This window comes from Bos javanicus, chromosome 28 (assembly GCF_032452875.1).
Source record: "Bos javanicus breed banteng chromosome 28, ARS-OSU_banteng_1.0, whole genome shotgun sequence".
Classification (NCBI taxonomy): domain Eukaryota; kingdom Metazoa; phylum Chordata; class Mammalia; order Artiodactyla; family Bovidae; genus Bos; species Bos javanicus.
Genome location: NC_083895.1, coordinates 36,272,665 through 36,298,499, shown reverse-complemented (window position 1 = coordinate 36,298,499; position 25,835 = coordinate 36,272,665). Strand labels below are relative to the sequence as shown.

General features: G+C 55.1%; 1 protein-coding gene across 4 annotated transcripts in view; it reads right to left on the bottom strand.

Moving 5' to 3' along the window:
- Window positions 1–25,835, bottom strand: part of ZMIZ1 (zinc finger MIZ-type containing 1) — a 150,682-nt gene that overhangs the window by 86,186 nt on the left and 38,661 nt on the right. For all 4 annotated transcript variants that reach the window (XM_061405450.1, XM_061405448.1, XM_061405449.1 and 1 more), the window contains exons 3-4: window positions 19,717–19,830; window positions 11,805–11,910 (exon numbers count right to left, since the gene is read on the bottom strand). In XM_061405450.1, the coding sequence (XP_061261434.1) occupies window positions 11,805–11,910; window positions 19,717–19,830 (220 nt within the window). The remainder of the gene's footprint in view (window positions 1–11,804; window positions 11,911–19,716; window positions 19,831–25,835) is intronic.

Below are 25,835 nucleotides of genomic sequence, written 5' to 3'. Positions count from 1 at the left end.
CTGTGGGCTTCTGGTCCTGGAGCCTCAGAAAGGGGCCATTTCCTGGACTGAGTTAATAGGATCCCATTCACCTACCTGGGTTTCCCGGTGGCTCCGTGATAAAGCATCTGCCTTCAGTGGAGGAGATACAGGTTCTACCCCTGGGTCAAGAAGATTCCCTGGAGAAGGATATGGCATCCTACTCCGAAGTGCTGGCCTGGGAAATCTCACGGACAGAGGAGCCTGGCGGGGTACAGGCTATAGGGTCGCAAAAGAGTCGGACATGACTTAGTGACTAAACAACACCCTCTATCTACCAACTTGGAGGTGGGTGCGGTTGGCATTGACTTTGGCCCTATCTAAGTAGATGTTCCATATTTTCCAGACCCGAAACTACAACACAGGGTCAGGCACAGGGTTTTAGGCTACTTCCAGGTATGTGGGGCATCCTAAGAAAGTCTGAATGCCAACGCGTTGGAGTAAGATTGCTAACATGTATACAGCATTTGGAACTTCCCCGATGGCTGAGCGGTAAAGAATCTACCTGCAATGCAGGAGACGTGGGTTCGATCCCTGGGTTGGGAAAGTCATCCTGGAGAAGGAAATGGCAACCCACTCCAGTATTCTTGCTTGAAAAATCCCATGGACAGGAGGCTGGCGAGCTACAGTCCATGGGGTCGCAGAGTCAGACATGACTGGGCATACTCAGTATATGCCAGGCCTCATTCTCAGCACTATACATGTACATATACTATACATGTACTCACTTAATACCTACGATGGAGGCATTATTAGTATCCCCTTTTATCGAATGAGGCAAGCTTGGCACAGAGAGCTTAAGTGACTTTTCCAAGGTCACACAGCTGGGGAGTGGAGGTCCAGGTGGTTTTCACAACCAGACATGCTATTGCAGAGTCCATGCTTTTAACGACTACTCCATTCATGAAATAGCTGAATAGTTTCTGGAGATAAAAACATTTGGAATTGGGGCCAACCAGGAAACCGTGATAACAACACTTGACATGTACTGAATGTTTACTGAGTGCTAGGCTCTCTGCTCCTCACCAACCACGAGACCATGAGTATTGAATGAGCTCAAAGATATGAAGGTGTTTAACCCACCAACAAGGACAAATCATTGTCAAATACTTAATATTTCCACCTGCACTAGTTCAGGTGATCTTGACAAGCTCTCTTGAGTCATTACCCTGTCTTTCCCAGAATTTGATTTCAATCTGCACATAGAGGAAAGGGCAGCTGATGACTTCAGGACTAGGTATTCTTGTTTGAATTACAATTCAGACCTTGGTCAAATTGCTCAATCTTCCTAAACCCCAGTTTCCTCATCTATAAAATGGGGGCAGAGATGGGTCTGGGATCACTGAAGATGTTGCATTCAGTGCCTGGTACTGGGAAAACACTGAGAAGATATTTGCTATCATCATGATTGAAAGGGGCTATAAATCAGATTCTTTTCTTAAGCCAGCTGCCCTGCCCTGGACTCTGTAAGTCTAAATAAGCAAGGTTGATGATACCTGCACTGCTGTTAATTCCTGTCCGTCTGTCTAACTCAGAAGGTATTTACAAGGCCGTGGCTTGCAATGCATGCCTTAAAAGTTCCATAACCACCTCGCCCACTTTCTGCCAAGTCCCTGCTCCATTTCATTCTCACACCCTTGAATCCCCTGAAATCCTTCCTCTGGGGGTGAGAAAGCTAAGCTCCATCTTAAAACCAAAGCTCTGGCTTCCTTAATCCTCTTACCTGGCTCTTTCCTCTGCAGAATTAATTGCTGCCCATGGCTTTATTAACTTCTAGGCCAGCCATGGCATCTTCAGGGCACCCTAGGGTGGGGTGGTGGAGACTGTTTTGGCAGGACCTCTGTCCCAGATGCACCTTTGGTCTGGGTGGTGGAAGGCTGGGTGGTGGCTGGAAGGTGGTGATACCTTGGTGCCTGAAGGGCTATAATCCTGTGGTCCTGCATCTCCCCAGAGACCATGTACCTCCTTGGGGACACCAGCAGAGAAGCAGAGATAGCCACAGCTCTGGCTCCACTTCTGCCTGCTCTGAGACCACCTCCCTACCCCTCAGAGCCTCAGACTCCTCCCCTTTAAATGGGAATAAGCCTGCCTTGGGCTTCCCTGGTGGCTCAGATGGTTAAGAATCTGTGCCTGCAATGCGGGAGACCTGGGTTCAAGCCCTGGGTCAGGGAGATCCCCTGGAGAAGGAAATGGCAACCCACTCCAGTATTCTTGCCTGGAGAATCCCATGGACAGAGGAGCCTGGCAGGCTACAGTCCATGGGGTCGCGAAGAGTTGGACGTGACTTAGCAATGAACACTTTCAGTTTTCACTTTCGAGCCTGTCTCGGGGACCTCATGGGGCTGGACAAGGAAGGCCGTGTAAAGGGCTGTGTCTGTGTGTAGGATAACTGTCATTTCTCACCCTCAGAAAGGGAGCATTGATTTCAAACCCCGAGAGCAGGGACTGTGTGGGGTGCATTTATATGTGTGTGTAGCCCCCGTGCTTGGCACGGAGTGGGCCTGGCACAGGACGGCTTATCGTTCCTTGCCCTGAACATTTCTGTTGAGTATTTTTTATTTTGAGAGGCATTCCCACGCCCTTGACCTCATCATTGTTCCTGTAGCCGTGAAGGTAGAGAAATGGTCTGGATGCATGAGACTGTGGAAGAAATGGATGCTGAAGGTGGGGGAGCATGGCCTGCCCAGGGGAGGTGGAGATGGAAGGTGGCCCCCAGACCCCCACGGCCTTGTTCAGGGGCTGTCTTCTTTGTCTGGAGCACCCTGAAGTGTGGACTGGGGAGGCAGCCCCCGAGATGGCTTAAGGTGGTCACGGGACCAGACGAGAAAACCACTGCTACATCAGCTCTCTTCCCATTTTGGGGATGTTGCTAGTTCAGGGAGGAGAGTATCAGTTTCCTGAATCCCAGGCTCCATTTTTAACTGGCAGAGAGCTGGCCCAGACTCTACCATGGGGCAGGCACCTGGAGCTATACCTGGATGCAGGGTCCACTCTCTACTGTCTTTACCTGGACAGTTAACATCTAAATATGGTCAGGGAGGCTGGTTTGCCAGATAAGGTGGTAACAGAGAGAAGAAAGTTTTCTTTTCAAATTTCCCTCTTAAAGTCAAAATAAGTAAGCAACCACATGAAGCATACAATCAGAGTATGAGTGGGACTGGAATACGGCAGGGTGAGATGAGGATGAGACGCAGGTGATGGAAAGGGGGCCGTGACTTGTTGCTGGGGTTGTGGGTGCCTCACTGCGCACCCCCGGGTGACCATGGGCACTGTGGCTCTGCCGGACATCTCCGCCAAGGCGTGTATTGGAGGGTACATCCACCCGCCCCAACCCCAAGGAGACCCCAGCCAATAACAGATGCCAGATGCTGGATAAAAACCTCCTCGTTCTGGCCTCTTAGGCTGACTGAGGGGTGCATTCTACTCCATCTCCAGGAGCTCCCCGCACCAGGTATGGCACTTCACATCACACTCTTTCAATCACATCATTCCCTTCCCCATTTCATTTCTCTGCTTCTCTACTGGTGTTTTCTGGGCTCTTCCAAATAAATCGCTTGCACTGGAAACGTCATGGTGGGGTCTGCACCTGGGGGAACCCAGACTCAGACACACATCATGTGACTGAGGCGCCTCCAGCAGCCTTTCCTTCCCCCATCGCGTCACAGACCCCCGTCCCCATCATGTGGTCCAATCCTGAGTGTGGAGTCCCGGCTGGGGTTCTGGACTGGAGCGGTGAGGATCCAGGTAAGACAAGTAGTCCCCTCTTGAGAGGGTTCTGTATGATCTGTTGGGGTCCCAGCCCCTAGGCAGCCCTGCTGTGAGCTGATGCCCTCATCCCCCGACCCTCTCTCCTCCGGACAGGCCTGGAAAGCAGATCTCCAGCAGCTGTATCCTAGCACACCCCGGCTCTGTGGGGAGCCAGCGATGAGCTAATCCTGAGAAGAGAGGGAGGCAGGAAGAGTAGCCTCCCCTACAAGTAGGGGCCTGCCCCTGGGGCCCTCAGGGAACCAGAGAAGGCCATGCTGGGGAAACTGCTGAGCCAGCCTAGAGACCAGGGTGCTCTCCCCTCCCCCAACCCCTGCAAACTCCAGCCAAACTCCAGAGAAACCCACAACCACCCTGGAGGCTTCTGCTAACAACAGAATCCATGCTTCCTGCAGAAAATATGGGAAACAAAGTTGACGATCTCCCCGCATCCAGATAGATTCCTGATTTCTAAGTTGACATTTTGGTATATTCCCTTCTGTTTCCTGTTTCCTGTGCCTAACCAAATGTATATTTTGTTTCTGCACCTAGCTGAGGTCTTACTGAGCATGACATTTTGTTACCCTCTAAAAAAATTAATATTATGTCATAAGCATTTCCGTACGTACAATCATTCTTAAGGGACCTCACTTTTCAAGGCTGCAGAGTGGCCACTGAAATAGTTCCCGTTTCTCCGTGCCTTGAAGCTATTTCCAAATCTGCCCTCTCATTCTTCTGGGGCACTGCCCCCCTCCTCGTTCACTCCGGTCACCCCAGGGACCATCACACACCCCTCCCCCAATTCCTCAGCCTGGGAAAGCTGCGTCCACAAACCCTCGGTCACATGGGCTCCTCCCGCGGCCCCCCCCCCACACCCCCGCCGCCGTTCTTTTTCCCCAAGAGCAGAGTGAGGCCACTGGATCCCAGGCCTCAGCCCTCAGGGAGCCAGGGAACGGGAGGGAGCCCAGGGCCACCAGTCCAGGACGACCTATCCCACCTGCTCATTCAGGGTTACTCAGAAGGGGCACACCTCCCCTGGAGGTGTTACCCTCCCCTGGAGGGTTACTCAGAAGGGGCACACTGCTCCATCTGGAGGTCCTGCTTCCAGCCCTGGAATTCAGATAACTGCTCTGTCTCTTCCCTGTTAGAGCCTCAGTTTCCTCCTCTACAAAATGGGTGTGCTGATAAGAGGCCCCCGTGGCCTCTCCCACAGCAGTGACCCGATGGAAGATGACTGATAAACAGGTTCTGTCCTTTAAACAGAGCTGACTGCAAGTCGGTTCCCAGGGGCCGGGTGATGAAATCCAGAGCCCTTTCCTGAGCAGGACCTGACCTGGAGTGCAGAGGCGGCTGAGCAGGAGGAAGGAAGCCAAGTCCCTCCCCCACAGCCCAGCTCTGCTGAGCTCAGATGTGGGGGTGGGGGCTGGTATCCAGGAGGAAGTCTTTCCCTGGCCTTGACGAGGTGCCCAGCCTGGCGGCCTGGCATTTCAAGGGCAAGGGCCCGCCTGCCCGCTGTCTCTGGGGGCAGCCAGCAAGCGTTCACAAATCCCCTGCAATTTGCACCCACCAATCCCTCCCGCTCACTGGGCGGCTGCGAGCCGTTTTTCACGCAGAGCTGCGCACAGCTTTGTCTTAGACAGATCTGGCAGGGTGTCCCTGAATAGGACCATTTGTCCTCTCTGGTGCTGGTGACGGGAAGGCGGCTGCATGCTCTGGGGTGGGCAGAGGCAGAGGGGGTGCAGAGAGGCCAAGGGGGAGGCGTGAAGGTAGGATAGGAGCTGGGATGCCAAGAGAGGCCAGGACTGTGACCACCACTGCGGGGATCTGAGAATTCCACCCTCCCACCTCCACCCAATTCAGTCGGATGGGAGCAAGAAGGAATGTCTTTAACGACAGAGGAAAATGGTTTACGACCAGCTTTCTGCTCAAAGAGTCCTGGGTGGAAGTGGTGAAATGACCTGGCTGGCCTCTGAAGCCTGTGTCCCATCCCAGCTGTCCAGCGGGGGTGGGACACTTGCCATTGGCCGCCCCCAGGGCTGGGGTCTGTCTCTGAGCTGCAGAAATCCCCCTGGGACTGAGGGTTTCCAGGGAGGTCCAAGATTCTCCTGAGCCTCTCCTGAGTGGATCACAGGCTATAGATCGACAAGGGCAGGGCCGGGGCCCCATCGCATTCCTAATTCTTGCCCTCCCAGGCTGGCCAGGGGCCCAGGGCCGCCCTCAGCCCCCTCCCGCGGTCTGCTGGCCGCCTGGTCTAGGGGCTGTCAGCGCACTGGAGAAACCAGACCAGGCAGATGGTTGTCGACACAGAGCAAGTGATCCACTTTGCTTGGGTTACCACCCCTGGGCCCAGGGCTCAGGCTGCAGTGCTGGGATGTGAGGGTGTGTGTAGGACAGAGGTAAGAAACACACATGTCCACAGGGCCCAGCAGGCTTCCAAATTCAGGAAATGCTTGGGGTGTGAGACATGGAGGAAGCTCAGCACCTTCTCCAGGGGTCAGCCTCCACCCAGTCCATGGCAGGTTGGGAGCCAAGGTTGCCATTCAAAGGAAGCCAGGCATTTGACTGGACAGTACAGTCTCGCAAAGAGTGAATGCTGGAAACTAATATGCATTTTAAAAAACCTCCAGTTAGATCTCAGCTGTCTGCAGGTCACATCCAGCCCACAGGCGGGTGACTGACAACTCCCTCCGCTTGTCCCTAAGAAGTCTGGCCTCCTCTTCCTGGGAGGTTTCGGGGGCTGCCTTCTCCAGCCCTGACCTCTCCCGAGTTCTCTGGTCCCTGCTCCAAATGTCTGTTGGTCGCCTCTCCCAGGATGCCCCCGGGATACCCTGGCACCCCCAGACCTGCTGCTCTCTTCACATCTTCCACTCTGCCAGCAACCTCATGCCTCTCACCTCTCACCTCTCACCTCTCAGGCAGGAGCCCAGGGAGGCAGGAGGGGTGTGAGGACAGGCAGTGGGCACCTGAGGCTTTTGTCTGGGCTCCACCCTGCCTTGCTGTGACCTGGGGCAGGTCCCCCTTTCTCTGGGCCTTGGGCTCCCCATCCCGTGGGTTCTGACATTCCCTATTCTATTATTTTAACACGCCACTGGGCTGCTCAAAGGGGTCAGCTCAGGGGACTGAGTCATTCAAGGACAACAGCAGAGGCACACGGAGGGCTCTTGGGGACCTTGGACATGGCGACTGCCTGGAGCCCGGTGCCCACATAGCCAGCAGATGTGGGCCTCTCGGAGCCAGGGAGGTTGACATTTCAGCACTGCCTGCCAAATTGCTGAGAGCTGGCATGCAGCAACCTGGGGAGCAGGGTGGGCCTGCTGTGGCCAAGGAGGGGGAACAAGGGGAGGCGCAAGGCAGGTGACTTTCTAGATTGAGGCAGGGGGGCCCTTGCCCCCCAAGGACCTTCCCAAGGAGGAGGACGCTGCCACGTGTGCGTGTGTGCGCGTGCTTCCGTGTGCGAGCACACAGGCTAAAGGCTGCACCAGAACAAAGAGCTGGGGGCTGGGTATCAGAGGGGCCCACGTGGAGACGCCTGACTTGGCGGTTTGCTGCAGTGTCTGCTCTGCGCTCACGCTCCATCTCTGTCTCTCTCTCTCTCTCACACACACACACAGACATGCACGCACCGCACAGCACTGCCCCCAGGCCTGAGCTCGTGTTCCAGAGCCCACACACCCAGCGCACCGCCATCTCTCCTGACAAAGCACCGCTCTGCTCCTTGCTGCATGAGCTCATCCCACCGGCCCTCTGGCCCCAGCCTGGCCTCCTGACAAGAGAGACAGACAGGGAGAGGGAGCTGGAGAGGGGTGGCGGAGGCACAGAGAGGGAGATGCACACACAGACACACACGTTCACCACCACACATGCACGCACACACACAGACACACACGTTCACCACCACACATGCATGCACACACACAGACACGTTCACCACCACCACCACACACACACACACACACACACGTGCACACACACACATATCACAACACAGGGAGAAAGTCAGAGGCAGTAGGGAATGGAAGGAAAGACAGGGACAGACACACGGCATTAGAGACCCTCAGAGAGAAAGGAGAGGGAGACACCGGGACTGAGTGAGGCAGAGCGGGAGCCAGGAAGACGGGCAGGCAGAGAGGCTGCAGGAGCTCCGGGGACAGAGCGTGTTCTAGAACTGCAGAGGCCTGGCTGGGAGACGCCCAGCTGTAGCCAATGTGTGCACTGCACACCCCGAGGACCTTCCCAGCTGTACCCAAAGTGGGGGCTAGACAGGTCATGCACCCACCCACAGAGCCCCAGACACAGAGAGCAGTGGGAAGCAGCTTCGCTGGTGCGGAAGGGGCCTTAGAGAGGTTGGGGACCACGCAGGGGAGAGATGGCAGAGAAGGGCGGCCGGAAGCGACCTGCCGCGGCACCCACCGCACACCAGGGAAGCTCAGTTAGTCCCCTGGGCAGCCTGTGGGATGGGCATATAATCCCTCCTTGCAGATGAGGCCGCAGCTCTGGGAGGTGGGCAACGTGGTAAAGATGGGGGCCAGTGCTGGAGCCGCTTCTGAAATCTGGGGTCACTACCCTGTGCTCCACGGTCTCTACCCCTCTCCTGGTCTGGCTAGTCCCCCGCAGACCCTTTATCCCACCAAAGAAACTTTCAGCTGGCGCTTTCCCCATCAGACTGGCACCCTGCCTTCCCAGAAGATGGGCCAAGAAGAGGATGGCTGGGACCCTGAGAGCTACGAGGCCCATACTTCTCAAGGGGGTGTTGGCAGCCTGTGAAACGTGGTTAGTCATGGCTCTTGGTGCTGACCAGGCTTTGACTCTTGGTAAGTGAATTTATGTGACAGCTAAGGCACAGGTCCTGCTGGGCCTCGGCATTCTCAGCTATGGAATGGGTATACTGAGAACTCACCTTAGGGGCCCAGAGCCTGTCATGTGACTAGATAGACATATATATGGGAAAGGGCTTTATAGACTGTAAAGAGCTACCCACACCTTGGGGTTACAGATGGAAAAGGAACAGAACACTTATCTCAGGAGCAGAAGGGATGTTGGAAATACCATTGAGAGACAGGCAGGGCCATGTTAGAGAGACTTGAGGGAAGCGAAGGGCTATCCCAAATGGAGGAGCCTCTCAGATCCTGGTCCAGGGGGACAGAGGCCTCCTAAATTTACATCCCCAACCAGCTTCAGAGTCAGCTGCGATGCAGGGGGCAGAGCTTTAGGCCTGAGTTAGGAGGCCACGACTTCAAGTCCCAGCCCTATAACTTACAAGCTGTGCAACAGCAGGCAAGTCACAAGACCTCTCTGAGCTCCAGAGTCCTCCTCTGTAAATGTAGACAATACCCAGTGTCTCATAGAGGTGGGCATTGAAGCAGAATAAGGGAAAGCCCCCAGAATGTCCTGGCAGGCTGATGAGACGCCCTTGAGGGCGGGGCAACACGGTGGCCGAGAGAGCAGCTGGGGTTCCTGGAGCAGCCCATCCGCCTGGTTTTCTTCTCAAACCCTGTCTCTGTTTTGATGCTGCACATCCCCTGGAGTCATCCCTTGGTCTCCACTCTACTCCACAGGAATTGGAACCTTCCTGGCCCAGCCACCATCATCCGCACCCTGACACCCCAGCACTCTGCCATCTGGCTCCTTCCATCCACACCGGCCTCCCCTGTGCAATCTGTTCTTTGAAAAGCTGGAGCCATCTTTGCAAAATGAAAATGTAGCCATGTTCCCTTTAGTCTTAGGACAACCCTCAAGACGGGCCCTGTGTGTTTAACTGCCTCCGACTTCTGCCTCCGGGCTGTGGAACCACTGGCCTCCTTTCAGTTCTGCCAAAAAGCCACGCTGGCTTCTACTGCAGGGCCTTTGCATAAGCCTGGTTGCTCCCTTTGCCTGGGTAGCTTTTCCTCCTTTGCTTCACCTGCTCAACTCTGACTTGACCTTCAGGTCCTGGGAAGACTTCCCTACTTCCAAACTGTCTCAGAGCATCCCCGAGACTGTTCCTTCATGGCACGTATCATAGCTTGAATTTACACACACGCACACACACACAGAGCTATGATTTTTCTGCATGTCTTTTTTTTTTTTTTTAATTGAAGTTTTGGGCTTCCCTGGTAGCTCAGTTGGTAAAGAGGGGGTCAGAAAGATCCCCTTGAGAAGGGATAGGCTACCCACTTCAGTATTCTTGGGCTTCCCTGGTGGCTCAGACAGTAAAGAATACTCCTGCAATGCAGGAGACCCGGGTTTGATCCCTGGGTTGGGGAGATCCTCTGGAGGAGGGCATGGCAACCCACTCCAGCATTCTTGCCTGGAGACTCCCCATGGACAGAGGAGCCTGGAGGGCTACAACCCATGAGGTCGCAAAGAGTAGGACATGACTGAGCGACTAAGCACAGCACAGAGCTGATTTACAATGAGGTGGTAGTTTCTAGTGTACAGCAAACAGCTGTGATTATCTGATCCCATGGTTTTCTCTCCCTCTAGACCAGGCATCAGGAAACCCTCCTGTCACCTACTTTTATAAATAAGGTTTTCTTGGAACTAGCCACACTTATTTGTTTACATATTGTCTACAGTTGCTTTTGTGCTCTGCCTGCAAGGCCTGAACTATTTACGATCTGGTCCTTTACAGAGAAAGTTTGCTGATCTCTGCTCTGGACAGTACGTTTCCCTAGCAGAGACCACATCTGTTTTACTCCTCGGCACAACCCAGCCCCAGTCAGGCGCCTGCAAAGAGCCAGTGCTCAAGAGCAATACAGATGTATATGCTTCTGGGATAAGTAGCAATTTTTCCCCTGTCAAAATTGTATTGACTTAAGTTATTATTAAAATTGCAGATTTCAAGAGGAACAGACGTCACTTATGAGATTCCAAGACTGTTGTCTGGCAAACAGCTCAATACACGAGTGACATTCCCAACACAGGCTGGCGCGTCAGGGATCGCAGAGCAGCTACTGGCTAACGAGACCTTCACCACCTCTTGTAAGTGACCCGCCATCCACGTGCATGGGCCATCATAAACTTAACAGAGAAAAGCACAAACCCTTGTTCAAGTGATTGTGGGCTGTGCAGACCGATGAAAACCTATCATGAGAAGTCCTTTAAACATTTGCATTACGCTGTTTCTACAAATGCTCCAAAGAACTGATGGACGAATTCAGAGAAAACGTCTGTTTTATTGTTATACAGAGGAAATAACTGACTTTTGTTCTTTTTCAGTGAATTGTTCAGACTCGATAAAGAGTGTTAACCACATATCGCGACACGGCTCGGCACTGACCCCAGCACGGTAGGGGTCGCTGTCACTCCTGCCCTCCCGAGGAGATAAACTGAGGCTCAGAGGTCACATACTGAGCAAGTGCCAAGGCTGGGTGGTCCAGGTCTGTTCGAATAAAAACTTACGCAGCATCCCCTGCTTTGAAGCAAGGTAATGAAGATGGAGGGGCAGGTAAAGCTGCATCCTTGGTGTGCTTAAAGCGCTTGCAGAGAGAATGCTGCCAGGCACCTGCTGTGGCCTCTGTTTACTAAGGGGTCAGAGGTCCAGCGTGATGATGGAGTTGTAATGGAGATTACTACACAGAACAAACTTTTAGGACCCTGAAAGTACTGATTCAACAAAAAAGTTTGAATGAATACAGCAAAGCCTCAGGGTCGAGGGTGCTGACTCTGGAGTATAGGCCTGGATTTAAATCTCAGCTCTGCCACTTCCTAGCTGTGTGACCTGGGAAATCTCTCCAGCTTCTCTGAGCCTCAGTTTCCTAGACTGTAAAATGGAGATGATCCTAGGACTAACACCAAAGGGTCACTGTGGTGATGGAATAAGATGATAAGCATCTCCCTTTAGCCCGTTGTAGAGGGGTGTGGTGTGCCCTGGACCCCTTGCTGGCCCGGAGATGAGGGAGAGGCCCTACCTGAGGGCCAGGTGAGCTGCTGCTCCTTGGAGGCTCACACCACACCTGAACGAACCGAGGCACCAGCCGACAACGGTGGTGACAGCCCTGGGTTCGAGTCCACTGCCCAGCCTGCCTCCCGATGACACCGTGGAGCCCCCAGCCGTCACCTACCGGCAGACTTCGGAGTGAACTTGTCTCGGTTCGCGGCACACACAGCCAGCAGTCGGTAGCCGAGGTCCAGGTCGAATCCTTGCTGAGCTGCCACCCGACTGACCACCTGCCAGCAAGATGGGGAAGAAGGGTGGGGTGAGTCACTGTGCATGCCAGGCCTTCGAACCCAGAGTGATGGATGCGCCCATTTCACAGGTGAGGCGGGAAGACTAAGGCAGGTCCTCAACATTAGGCAGAACTGGGACTCAAAGTGTCTTGTTCAGTCACTCAGCAAACACTGATAAGCACCTCTCCCATGTTAGGTCCTGGGATCCTGGGCTTTGCCCTCAAAGGTGGGCCTGAGCCCAAAGTCCAGGACCTGCTCTTTCAAGGGCCCAAATTTGGCCTCATTCTAGAGGTTGGCAGGCGATGCTCTACCACCATGTTTAGCATGGCCCACGGCCAGGGTCTCTTCTCCCTTCAAACTCCATCACCCCAAATCTCCGACCCCCAGGAAGTCTCCTATGCCCACCACCTCTCCCCCATCCCTCACTAAGCCCCAGCACCAACCACCACAGGATACTCGCTACTCTCGATACTCCAAGAACAGTCCCCACCCAGCAGCAGCATCCTCTCCTGAGTCAGCCTACATCTGGAGAGAAGCACAGAAGTAGGACTCACCACCTCCCTGGAGCTCCAACTTGGAGCTGCCCAAATGGACTACTAAGAATACCCCAGAGTGCACGGCTGGTGATCGCCAGCTCCATGCCAAGCGCCCTGCAGCATCTCGGACCCTAGTCCCCAAACTGCAGGGCTGTCATGCTCAGCCTGGGGTCTGTCGCCAGCGCCAAGCACTGGCCCCCCGCCATGGGAGGCGCCTGTAAAAGCATGGGCTGTGCATTTGGACTGGAGGTCCCACCTGTCTCCCCATGAACCTCGGAAGCATGTGCTGGAATGGGGAGAGGCAAGGGGCTGGGAGGGCTGTCAGTCCCGGGGGGTCCATGCAGTGAGGGACAGGGTGCTTGGGATGGCTCACGAATGGCTCTGCAGGCTCACACCTGCCCACTCCCAGGTGTCCCACCAGCCAGATCAACTCCCTCCTGCCCGCCTTCCTCATTAACAGCAGCCGAATTAGGTTTCCTTATTAAGAAGGAAGGACCTTGGAAAATGGAGTCGTTTTAGGAAGCAGCTGGGGTGGCTATGGCTGACTGGGAAAGGAGGGCTCCCAGATGGGGGGCTCACTCTGCCGAGAAAGGGAAGGCTCCATCACTGAGCCCCTAGAGACCACCTGCTCCAGAGGCGTTTCGAGGCCCTCCGAGGGTCTAGGCTGCAGTGGAGTTTGGCCCAGCCCCTACAGCCATTAGAAGAGTGCCCCATTGTAGGCTTTAAGGGCTTCCCTGGTAGCTCAGCTGGTAAAGAATCCACCTACAATGAAGGAGATCCTGGTTCGATTCCTGGGTCAGGAAGTCCCCTGGAGAAGGGATAGGCTACCCACTCCAGTATTCTCGGGCTTCCCTGGTGGCTCACACGGTTAAGAATCTGCCTATAATATGGGAGATCTGGGTTTGATTCCTGTGTTAGGAAGGTCCCCTGGAGAAGGGGATGGCTACTGACTCCAGTATTCTTGCCTGGAGAATTCCATGGACAGAGAAGCCTGGTGGGCTACAGTCCATGGGGTCACAAAGAGTCGGACACGACTGAGCAACTTTCACTTCATTTCATAGGCTTTCTATTTTAGGGGTTTATTGCAAGAACTCTAGAGCTACAGAGTGTGGGAAAACCACTTGTCTTGGCCAACCCTCTCATTTAAAAACTATGGACACTTGAGGCCCAGAGAGAGAGCGTCCATGGTGTACCAGGAAGGAGCCAGTGGATCCCTCCTTCCAGGACCAGCATGATCTCCTGACCCTGCCTCCCCGCCTCCATCTCCAGGGAGCTCTCTGTGCAGGGAGGAAAAAGGACTTTCTCAGGTTCGAATGTTTGCTCAGCTTCTCTGCTGCACACAGAAGCCCCTGGCACAGGAATCTTCTGTCTCCCCAGGCCTCTTTCCCACGGGATCTATCTGTCCCTGCACTGCGGCTCTTACGCAACTCCCACCCAGCTCCCCACCCCCATCTGCCACACGCACCACGTTCCGGAGTCCCCGAGCCGCCTCAGGGCCAGTTATTCCTTACTGTTAGTCTCACGGTCCAGGCAGAAAAAATAGGGCCCTAATCCTTTTTTTTTAAAATATATATATGCTGCTAAGTCGCTTCAGTTATGTCCGACTCTGTGCGACCCCATAGACAGCAGCCCACCAGGCTCCCCCGCCCCTGGGATTCTCCAGGCAAGAACACTGGAGTGGGTTGCCATTTCCTTCTCCAATGCATGAAAGTGAAAAGTGAAAGTGAAGTCGCTCAGTCGTGTCGGACTCTAGCGACCCCACGGACTGCAGCCTACCAGGCTCCTCCATCCATGGGATTTTCCAGGCAAGAGTACTGGAGTGGAGTGCCATTGCCTTCTCCGAAATACATATATATATATACATATATATGTATTTTTGATATGGACCATCCTGTAACCCCTGAACTGGAAGGTGAAGTCTTTTTTTTTTTATAAAATAATCAATTAATAAATTAAATCTTTGCTGTGCTGGGTCTTCGATGCTACACGGGCTTTCTCTAGTTGTGGTGGGGGTGGGGCTCCCCTCTGGTTGTGGTGCGCGGCTTCTCATTGTGGGCTTTCTCTTATTGCGGAGCACTGGCTCTAGGCTCACGGGGTTCAATAATTGCAGCACGGGGGTCCAGTAGTTGTGGCGGCCTGGCTTAGTTGCCCCCTGGCATGTGGGATCCTTCTGGACCAGGGATCGAACCTGTGTCCTCTGCAATTGGCAGAGAGATTCTTAACCACTGGACCACAGGGAAGTCCCTGGAAGGTGAAGTCATTACCACTGGACTGCCAGGGAAGGCCCCAAGACCGCTAATTCCCTCTGGACTGTTGAGCATTCCAGTTCTGGAGACAGACGCTGTAGAGTAGGGAGAAGGGTCACTGCAGCTCGATGTTGACTACAGAGCCCTCACTGGTGGGCCAGCCTTGGGGTGGGTGCGAGTGAGCCCGGGCAGTTTTTGGACTAGGGCATCAGAAGGCTGCTGCTTGTGGGCTATGCTGACACGCTGGTGCAATGAGAACGCTGGCTTCCATGAACGAAGGCTAAGTAAATGCTTTGTAAGCAGTGAGGTGCCAAATTGTCACAATAGTTCCATGGGGTGGTATGACCGTCTCTGTTTTACAGGTGAGGAGTCTGAGAGTGAGAGAGCTTAGATGCTATGCCAGGCAGTCAGGCTGCAAAGCCTGGGCTCTTTGCACGAGAGGACTTCTTTTTCAACCCACAAAGGGTTAAGGCCAGAACTCCCCATCTGCATGGAGAACCCTCAGGCTCTGGGTTGAGGGCAGAAAGGCAAAGGTCCCTCTGTTTGGCCAATACTGGCTGAACCTGTTGCTCTGGTTCCAAAAAAAGAAAGAAACTAGCTAGATTGAGCAAGAGGGGCCTGGTATTGGTTCTAAGGGCTCTCCTGCAGGCCTGGAAGGGCCTGTCACTAAGTTCCCCAAGCCCAGTATTCAGAAGGGTTATTGGCTCCAACAATTTCCTTTTATCAAGACACAGAGAGGGCAGGGCCTGGCTGAAGGTCACTCAGCGCAAGTGTGGCAGAGCAGGCTAAGCTGGACCCTGCGATCCTAGACTACTTTGTGCAGCCCCTGTCTTCCCCTGGCCCAGCCTAAGGACCCCCTGCAAAGTCCCGTGAGGAGGGTCTGATTGTCAGTGGTAGGGAGAGTGGGCTCAGCTGAGTAGGCTCCTGTCGTGTTTCAGGGATGCCTGCTCCCACCCCACGGGTGTGAAGACCCCTCCGTGAAAAGCCTGCGGTGAGCGGCCGCGGCACCGCTGCCCTCTGCTGGCTGCCTCGGTCCGGTCAGCTTGGCCCAGCCTACAAGGTGCTTCTAAGGCTGACTGGTGTGACCTGGCTGTCTGAGACCCAGACCCTGGCGTGCTACAGGTCAGGGAGTCCAGTCCCTCAGGCCACAAAGCAGGAAAACTGGAGCCCAGAGGCTAGAGAATAGGCATGTTCAAGGTCATATGGCAGTTGCGTTAGTCCCATAAAGGCAGTGCGTTGCCTTTGAAGGCAGCAAGTCTCCTGGCTATAAAACAGGACAGATTGTCTAGGAGATGCTAAAGAAGGGGTTCCTGCTCTCAGCTGGTGGCTGGATTCTGTCATCCTATGAGGCAGTCACGGGAACCGGCCTGTGCTCCGATCCTGCTCCATCCTATACTGAGCAACTAAAGGCATGTGACTTAACCTCTCTGGGCCTCAGTTTCCTCATCTGTGGAATGGGTACACAATCTCCTCTTTGCAAGGATGACAGCCAGGACCAGGCACACGGCTCAGTGAATGCTGTCTGTGAACGTTCACCCGCGACTTCGGCAGTGAACGCTTTGAGGCTGTGGGGACTCCCTCCCTGCAGGGGTGGCAAGGGCCCTGCTGCTGTGCTCACTGGTTTTTGGTTTCTCTTTTCCGTCTCCTCTTATACCTGTCTCCCTTCTCCTGTGTCCTCGCTGCCTCAGCCTTCTGTCTGTTCCTCGAGCAGATCAAGCATGTTCCCCCTCAGGGGAGGAAGGAGGAGCAGGTCCAGAGAGGCCTGACTTTGAGGGGGACCCCCAGAGAGGACAGTCAGCCCTGCTGCTAAGGGGAGGGCCCGGGAAGGAGCTGGTCCAGAAGAGGAAGTGGTACCTGGGCTGACGTCCCTTGGGAGAGGTTGCAGGTCTTCATCCTGGGGTCAGAGGGCATGAAAGGGAGGGTGGGTAGGGGACTGCCAGCAGCCCAAGGTTCTTCAACCCAGGGCCAGGCCCTGGTATGGCAAAAATGTGTCCACTTATTTCCTGAGGCTAAGTGGTTTTTAATTTATATCCTCCATGAAAGTGGAATCCAGAGGAAGTTGTTTCCAGAGGTCATCGAAAGGGTGAGGGCAACCTGGAGGGCTCAGGTAGCCCTCGGGATGGGAAGGGGTGCGAGTGTGTCTGTGTGTTGGGGGGAACCCTGACTAGACCCCGTGGGATCACTCACCTGTCCCATCCCATCCCTCTCCTGGGGCACAGCTGGGTTGAGGACGCCCAGGGGATAGGAGGGCTGGTGGCAGGCCCCAGGGCTCTTGCGGGGGCAGCGGTCCCACCTGGGACTGTAGCAAGCTGCTCCCCCGACTCCGTTGCCTTGTTTGTAAAACAGGGTGATAAACCCTTCCCTGCCCCCTTGCAGGGTCCTCACAAGGCTGCAAGGAGATAGTAACAGGGAGACACGTGGGCACCGAGGGTGTCTTCTATAAACCACTCCCCGCGCCCCCTGCCAGCCTTTCCCTGCTGCAGGTTTTATAGGGCCCTAAGCAACAATCACACTCAGGTCTCCACAGCTGTGGCCAGTGGCCTGAGTCCCCTTTCTGGCTAAGTGGCAGGTTGGGAATGGGGTGGGGTTCAGAGCTGGCCATTCAACCAAGTGAGTGCCTTAAGCTGGGGGCACAGCCGGCACTGGGCTTTTGTCTAAACAGTTTCCTGTGCCTGGGAAGCCATGGCCTCATCCCCCTTCAATCAGATCCTACAGTTTCCCCTGGGCTTCCTCCTCCACGAAGACCTCCATAATCCCTCCATCCTACCCTCCAGGGATGCTCCCCTTCAGAGCTCTTGTCCTCAGATAAATTATATCCCATCACTCACCTGCTGAAGACCCTGCAAGGGCTCCCCACTGCCCTTCCAATCACATCCAAACTCTTCTCGGTCTGCAGCCTCGGGGTCAGCTGGTTTCTGCCCCCCTCTTTGACCTCCTCTTGTACCCCTCGCCCACGCCTGTGATCCTGTCACCTGAGACCGGCATCAAGCCTCAGGGCCTTCGCACTCCCATTGCCTCTGCTTGGACAACCCTTCCCGCTCATCTTCCCTGGCAGACTCCTTTTTGCTCTTCAGGTCGCACCTCCTCCAGACACTTTCTGATCACCATCCTGCTCCCTCTTACAGGGTGCTGGGAAACATCCTTAACTTACTCCTTCATGGGCCTTAGTGTCAGCCTCTCAGACAGAAAGCTAAGCTGCTTGCGAGAGGACCACACTGCTCACTGCCCGCCTCTCCAGGGCTGAGTGTGGACTTGGTGAATATTTGCTGAATGAATAGATAAATGTCAGGGCCATGGTGGGGCCAGTTACTGGTCATCTCATGCCCACCTGTCCAGCCGCCTGACCGAGGCCATCACTGGCTTCAGCCTTAGGTCCCTGCAATCTCGCAAGGTCAAGCTCGGGACAGGGAGCATGGCAGCGCTACCCCCTCCCTTCCTCACGACTACCAGTGGCGGGACAGGAGTAACATCTGGCCCTGCCCTTGGGGCTTAGCCTGAGCCAGGATCCCCACAAAGAGGATTAAGGGAGCTGGGTGAGGGAGGGGCAGCCCAGGGGCTGGAGGATGGGGAGGGCTGGGAAGTGCAGGCGGTCGCCTGGTTTGGCCCAGTGGCCCCGAGGGAGCCAGATGGTGTCAGCTTCGGACAAATGGAGAAACCTTGGGAAGGTCTGGGTTGCATCCCTGCCTGGCATCCCTAAAGGCCAGGAATAGAGGTGGACGGGTCCCGACCTGAATCCCAGGTCCACTTCTAACTGGCTGTGTGAACCTGGGAAGGTAGTCCCCACTTCTCAGCTTCCTTCTCTATACAGGGAGGATGAGGGCAGGACCAGTGTGCTCTGAGGAGTCAATGAGAAGGCACATCCTGGGGGCCACGCTCAGTGTCGGGCACGGAGGAGGTGCTCTGCAGGGATGGCCTGTCACCTCTCTCCTGTCTGGAGGTCTTTTCAGAAAACATGGTGGCCTTGGGTTGTACCCACTGTTGCTGCCTGATGAGGAGTACATTTCGGCCCCTCCTCCCCAAGTGCTGGGGTAGCCGGGCTCCCTGGAAATCTGTTTACCCACATTCCCTTCAAAGCTGACTCTGGATGGTCTGAGCAGCTGTCCCCACTGGCCGCAGAGGTGCCCTCACATTTATGGATACAGGCCACGTGGCTGGGGACAGTCATAAGCTTTGAGCTCCTTCCACGTGGCTGTCAGCCAGTGGGCTCCTAAGCTTGGCAAATCAAACCGCTAGCCCTGGGCCTGGCCTCTGCCCAGCTTGGATCCTAGACCCTTACCAGGATGAGTTAATTTCAGTTTCCTGGATTCTGCCGTACATCCGGGCACTGGCGTGCTCTGCTCCACGTGCTCAGGACATTCTTGCTATCCTCAGGTGCTGGTGTAGGTTATCAGACTCCTACAGACGGATCAGGGGCGCCCTTCCTGTTTTCTGCAACCTGCCCCACCACCAAGATGGGTACCACTTCCCTTCTCCGTGTTCCCTCCACCTTCTCATGATCTCCTCAGCTGTCTCTTCCCACAGCTATCTCCCCATTGAAGAGGGAATCTTTCCCATCTTCAATTTCCCAGGACTTAGCAGAGGGGATTGTGCATGATAACTGAGCGATCAATCAGTGTTTATTTGCATAGATGGATAGATGTAATAGAAGCTCGATAAATGCTTATATGAATGAATAGATGAATGGATGGCTGTAAAAAGAGCTCAACAGATGTTTACCGAAGGGAATGAATGAATGGATAAAAAGAGGGCTGAAAACCTTCAAGAGTCTCTCTGCTTTACTTATGATGGAACATTTACTCTCAAAAGTTTAGAACGCTTCAAAGTAGGATCATGTCTTTCTCATCAAGGGTAAATAACGCACGTAATCCCGAGAAATGTGTCTCCCCATCAGACTAGATTCCCTGCAGGTGTAAGCCTATCAGGGGTCCATGCAGACGGGTCCTCCCCTCCGGCCGCAGCCCAGCACGTGAGTCCCCAGCCATCCTCCCTGGGTGAGGGCACAGGCTGGGAGGAGGCAGACTCACCGTCAAACAGCCCATCAGGCTCTGCTCAAAGGGCCGCTGGAAGGCTCGCGGGTCTCCACACCAGTCCAGCAACTCCGTGGCGGCATTGTGGAAGTTGGCGGGGTTCTGTAAGTGCTGTGGGAGAGGGAAAGGAGGCAGCGTGAGGCTCCAGAAGTGAGGCCAGTGCAGTGTGAGGGAGTCCGGGGCAGCAAAGACCCCAGGTTTCCCTGGGGAGGAGACACACAGGATGGGGCAGGCCAGGATTAATGAGTTCTCTCAAACTCCTCATTCACTTTCCCCCTGAATCTCCACTCCAGCCTGCTTTCTGATGGGATGGGAACTGCGGCCCCATCGCAAAGATGGAAAAACTGAGGTCTAGAAAAGGGCAATGACGTTAGATATTAAAGTGTTTTCTGGTGCTGGCAGTGGGGGTTAGGAAGCCCTGTAGGGTTCAAGAGGGTGGTGTGTGTGGCTTCCATCCTTGGAGCTGGTTCTCCCTGTGTCAGGCAGATTCCTTATTGATGAGCACCCCCAGCCCCACCCCCTGCCTCGCAAACCACCACCATCACCACAGCCAGGTCTGCATGCCACCTGCTCTGGCTCCGGCAAGCCCTGCTGGAGCCAAAGAGCAGGAGCAGGGGCACAGAAAGAGGCCTCCAGGCCACACCCAGCTGGGAAGGTGCGCTCAAGCACAGGGCACCCAGGTGACTGGCACGTCGTGATGAGGTGCATGTGGCTCAGCCATTCCTGTTCCCCTCACCCAGGATTCCTGGGCTCAGGGATGCTGGCGTTGCTGGGAGGGGACCCTGCCCAAGCTCAGGCCCCACCCAGTTATGGGGTCTAAGTCAGCAGAGGCTGAATTCTGGTGCCAAGGCTTCTAGATTCTGCTTCAGAGCCAGGCCATGGGGCTGACGGGTTGAGGGGGCAGAGGGGAGGGGGCTGCTGCAGCTATCCCTTCCTTCTTTAACACTGATCCGAGTCTTCCTAGGCCAGGCTGAGTCAGGCATCGAGTCCAGGGACACGGAGCATGTTGGGGCAGAGTTGGGACATCAGGGCTGAATGTGACTCCCTGTGAGGTCCCCAGCAGGACAGGCAGGTGTCCACACGGGCTGGAGTAGAAGCCAGCTGCAAAGGGGATCCCCATGTCCTTGGTACTGGGAGAGACTGCGAACAGCAGCTGCCCTCGGACCAGCGACTCGCTCCCACCCTGCAGTGAAGGTCTGCCTTGGAGCCACGGCCAGGAGGGGTCTCAGGAGTTGCCAGGTCCCAGAACTGCACAGTGAGCAGGATGTGCTGGGGGAGCCCCTGTGGGGCTGGGGCCCTGGAATCACACCGCCTTCACCCACAACCATCTACTGACCTAGGGCATCCCCTCCTCTCTCTGCGCCTCAGTCACCCTACCTGTAAAATGGGGATGGCAGATCACGGCTTAGTGGTGGGGATTTTTGTTTCCTTTAGAGTTCCATGATTACTATTACAATGTGGTTTATGAAAGGCCAGATTTAAAAATGGATGGAGGAAAGAGAAACGCATCCGAGTATTCTCCCTCCGTGGGAGCAAAGGGACAGGGAGAGGTGAAGGGGGGAAAGAGGGCAGGTGTGCAAGCCCTCTGTCATGGGGCCGTGGTGAAGATTAAACAAGAGGAGGCTTACACGGCCCTTGGCAGAGCGCCTGGCACGTGGGGCTGCCCTTGGCCCTGACTCTGTCTTCCAAAGGCTCCTCTGGAGGCGCAGCTGCACTCAGCACCTCCTGCCCTGGCTACACATACACACACACACACACACACACACATACACACACACATACACACACGGCTCTTTCTGCAGACAGAGCTCATTGCATATGAAGATAGGAGGATGTCTGTGGCTGGAAGCAGATCCTCTGAGCAGGCAGCAGTGGGCCCTCTGACTCCTGTGTCCTCTCTAAAACCTGCCCCCTCCAAGGCCATGGGCAGCATCTGGTCTCCGCGTGGAAAGCCATGCAAATCGGTTAATCCCCTGCCCAGCAGCCTCCCTCTGCTAACCAAGTTATTCCGTTTATTTACGTGATGTCACACCCAATTAACAGGGTCAGCAACCACCGCGTGGTGCTCTCAGAGTTGCCCACCCACAGCATCCCATCTTTGACATCCCTTTTTGGGGTCTTAGGCTTGCAAGGGGTCTCCGAGGCCAGTCTCATGGGTCCAGTTTTGTTTTGGCCCCAGGCAACCAGCCTTCCATATCTGGCCAGCCCACCTCTGAGCTTCTCCACTCTCGCCCCAGCCAGCTCATGAGGTCTTGGTTTGGGCTATGGGAGGTGACTCGTGGGTGCAACTCATTGGTACAAAAGACCTCAGGCATCCCATTTGGTAGCTACCGCTCAGTGGCTGTGCGGCCTTGGCCAAACCTCCACCCCCTCTGTGCTTCTGTCGTCCATTTAGAGACTCTGAGGTGGCTGAGGGATGCAGTGAAATGAAGAGGACCCCATCTCAGCCACTGAGTCTCATGGCCCTGAGATTCAGATCTCTCTTCTGCAAAATGGGATGCGGACAGCGTGCAGGACTGCTGCAAAGTGTAGAAGCAACATCCGTAGTGGCATCCCCATTACAGAGCAGGTGTCAGGCAAGACTGCCATTGCTCGGTACACTAGGACCTCTCGATGGCTTCTTGTTTCTCCTCCAAGCTCCCCCAGAATAGAATTAGTGCCCCCTTCATCTCCAGAACCCCCCAAACTGGCGTGAGGCCAGGTCCACGCAGAAACGGTTTATGAGCAGTTAGCTGCCCAAGGCATGCTGTGTACAGAGCAGGCCAGCAATCTCGTAGCTTCAGACTAGGTCCCCAGTGGTACTTGGAGGGCCAGGACTGGGTGGGGTGAGCTTGGCAACCCTTTGATGATCTGGGGATGGGAGTACAGATGTGAATCACAGGCAGAGTTCTCCCTGGCTGCGGCTGTTACTGGATACTAACAGCCCACCCCCTCACCAGGAAGCCTGCTCATCTCTGTAATTCCTCAGAAGACCTTCCTGGGCTATATCCACTGGCCACTGAGTCTGCTAGAGCAGGAACTGGGGACACCAGTGCCCAGATGAAGTGATGAATGCATCTTATCAATCCATCTGTGAATCAAATGACCCATCCATCCATCTACCCATCCATCCATCCAAAAATGAATCAGTTCACCCATGCATCCATCCACTTGTCCACCTACCCATTCATCCATTCTCTACTTTATCCATCACTCATCCATCCATTCATCTACCTACTTATCTTTCATTCCATCCAGAGTTTATCCAACCACCCACGTATCCATTCGTTCATCATTTTTATCCATCCATCATTTATATCCACCCACCATCCACTCACCTAACTGCCTATCCATGTGTCCATCCATCTATCCATCCATCCATTCCCTTAGCTACTGATCTGTGATCACCTACCCCACCCCCATTCTTCCCCAACATATTTAGGCCCCACCCTGGCCTGGACTCTGCTGACGTACGATGAATACAGCTCATCTTCTGCCCCTGAGGAACTCAGCCTGGAGGGAGACCTGATGCACACCCTGTGGGGCTTATAGCTTAAGGGAGAAAGAGCAGGATGGGAGCGGTAACTGGGTGCCCAGGGAGCACCAGGGCTCAGGAAGGGGAAGTGCAGAGACTCAAAAGAGCACCTGAGGTTTGGGGAGGCTGCTGTGCAGGAATTAGTCGATTGGCATGGCTTTGCACGTGGAGCCCAGATGTGCCTGTGGGGACAATTTAAGGCATGTCCTAGAGAGGGCACCGGTTCTCCCAGCACCTGAAGCTCAGAAAGCACAAAGGCAGCTGAGCCAGAGGTCTGGAGAGAAGACGGACAGACAGCTGGGTGCTCGGGGGCTGGCAAGTGCCAGCAGTGGGGAGAACTAGGGCGGGTGGACAGGGAGGGCTGCGCTGTAAGTCAGGCAGGGTGGAGAGTCGGAGGCTGAGGCTCCGCTGGGAGCCACAGCTCCACCAGCCAGAGGGAGGCGCAGCCAACGCATGCATCATCCTCAGAACATGCAGACCTTTCTCTTCTGATCAGTCTACGGGATGTCTGAGAATCAACAGTCTTCAGTCACCACGGCTGCCCTCTGGGGCAGCTGAAGAGCAGACAGACATCAGCGCTGAGCTGTGTCTGACTGGAGATGCGGGAGCACCGTGGAGGACGCAGGGAGCTCTGGACAGCCCAGGGGCATCTGGACAGCCTGCTCACCCTCACAGATGAGCCACAGTCTGGCCCAAGCACAGAGCTATGTAGTGTGTTTGTGTGTGTGTGCATGCATGCAGACATGTGTGTGTGGGGTAGGTCAGGCGAGGACAGTGGAGATGATCCCTGGCTTTTAAGCAGCTCCAGGACCCAATGACTGGCTTGCATCACGATGCCCATTTACAGACGATGGGAGATGAAGTGGCAACTTAATCAAGGTCAGGAAACCAGCGAGTGTGGAAGGGAGACTCAGGCTTACTGACTGGTGAATCTGAGTCCATGTGCCACGCTTGGAGAGGCTGCTCCTGGGTGGGCTCTGGACCCTGCTGGACCCCTGGGTAGCCCAGGGGGTAAAGGGCTCCCTGATTCGTGCAGAGAATCAGATGCAGGGAGAAAAGTCAAGTTGTGAGTAGGTTGTAGGGGGAGCCGTTTGCCCAGCAGCACACAGAGGGCTCGGGCACAGGGGCTTGACTGTATTACTGGGGGTGGAGCCACTGACAGCTGATCCCTCCTGGGCGGGAGAAACTGGGTCAAAGGCAGAGCTGGGAGAGAGCCCCACGGAGCCTAGAGGAGGAGAAGAAGGAGGAGGAGGGACGGGCAGGGGAGGAGGAGCCCATCGTCTGGTTTCTATTCTGTGACCGTGAACAGAGGCGTAATTGGCGTTTGGGAGAGCTGTTCGGCTGAGTTCAATCTGTAACAAGTCGTCTTCAATTTCCTCTCCGCAGACCCAAGGCCCCGGCTTCCGAGATTGCTCTGCTTGATGCTAATGAGAGGACGCACATCCCTCATTCCCGCCGACTAGCCTCAGTTCCCCTGGGCCCTGGGGATCGGGGAGGGCAGGCAGGGCGGGGGTGGGGCTGTGCACTCTGCCCCCGCCTCCCCCGGGGGGTCCTGAGGCTGGAGGCCTACACTGGCTCCCCAAACTGCCAGCTAAGCCCACCTAAGCCAGCGGCGTCGCCCCAGCACTCCCCTCCCCTAAGACATCCCCTGTCACTGAGACACCAACGACAGCGCCCCCCACCACAATTAGCAGATCATCTGCCACCGGGCCAGGCTCTGCGCTCCACTCATAATGTCCTCAGAGCATCCCCTGATGATGGCATTACTGGACCCGCTTGACAGGGAAAACTGAGGCTCGGAGAAACAGGGCCAGGCCTGATCTCAGAGATCACACTGTGGGTACACGGAGGAGTGAGGATTTGGGCTCGGGTCTGTTTGATGTCAAAGCCTCTACTCCTTCGCTCTATCTCCTCTTTCCTGGAGTAAAATATCATCAGAGTCTGTGCACGGACATGCTGCCTTTGGCTTCAGGGAGCCTGAGCCCAGAGGGAGGGAGCATCACTCCTGATCACCACTAGGGGGCGCCTGCCTGCCCAGGCTCAACCAGGCTTCTTAAAGTGGGGACTTCTGAGCCCACTGTGAAGGGTTCCCTATGTCTGAATAATCCAGAAGTGTGTGTGTGTGCCAAGTCGCTTCAGTCGTGTCCGACTCTGTGAGACCCCATGGATTGTATCCCTCCACGCTCCTCTGTCCATGGGACTCTCCAGGCAAGAATATTGGAGTGGGCTGCCATGCCTTCTTCCAGGGGATCTTCCCGACCCAGGGATCAAACTCCTGTCTCTTTTGTCTCCTGCGTCGGGAGGTGGGTTCTTCACCACTAGCATCACCTGGGAAGCCCTGGCAGGCAAATCACCTCTTACGCTTGGTGTGAGCATAGGCAGGAGGGGGAACTCGCACCCTCCAGGACGAGGCCCTCCCTGCACCAGTGGGGCTGCACTCTGTGACTTCAGGCGACAACTCTCTTCCCCATTCTGTGCCTCGGTTTCTTTTTCTGTAAGATTATTGATTTTCCAAGACCTTTCCTTTTCTATTTCTTTACAAAGAACCACTAGAGCAAAGAGGCGGGGAGCTTGGGTCTGGGAGGGACATTAGGCACTTCAC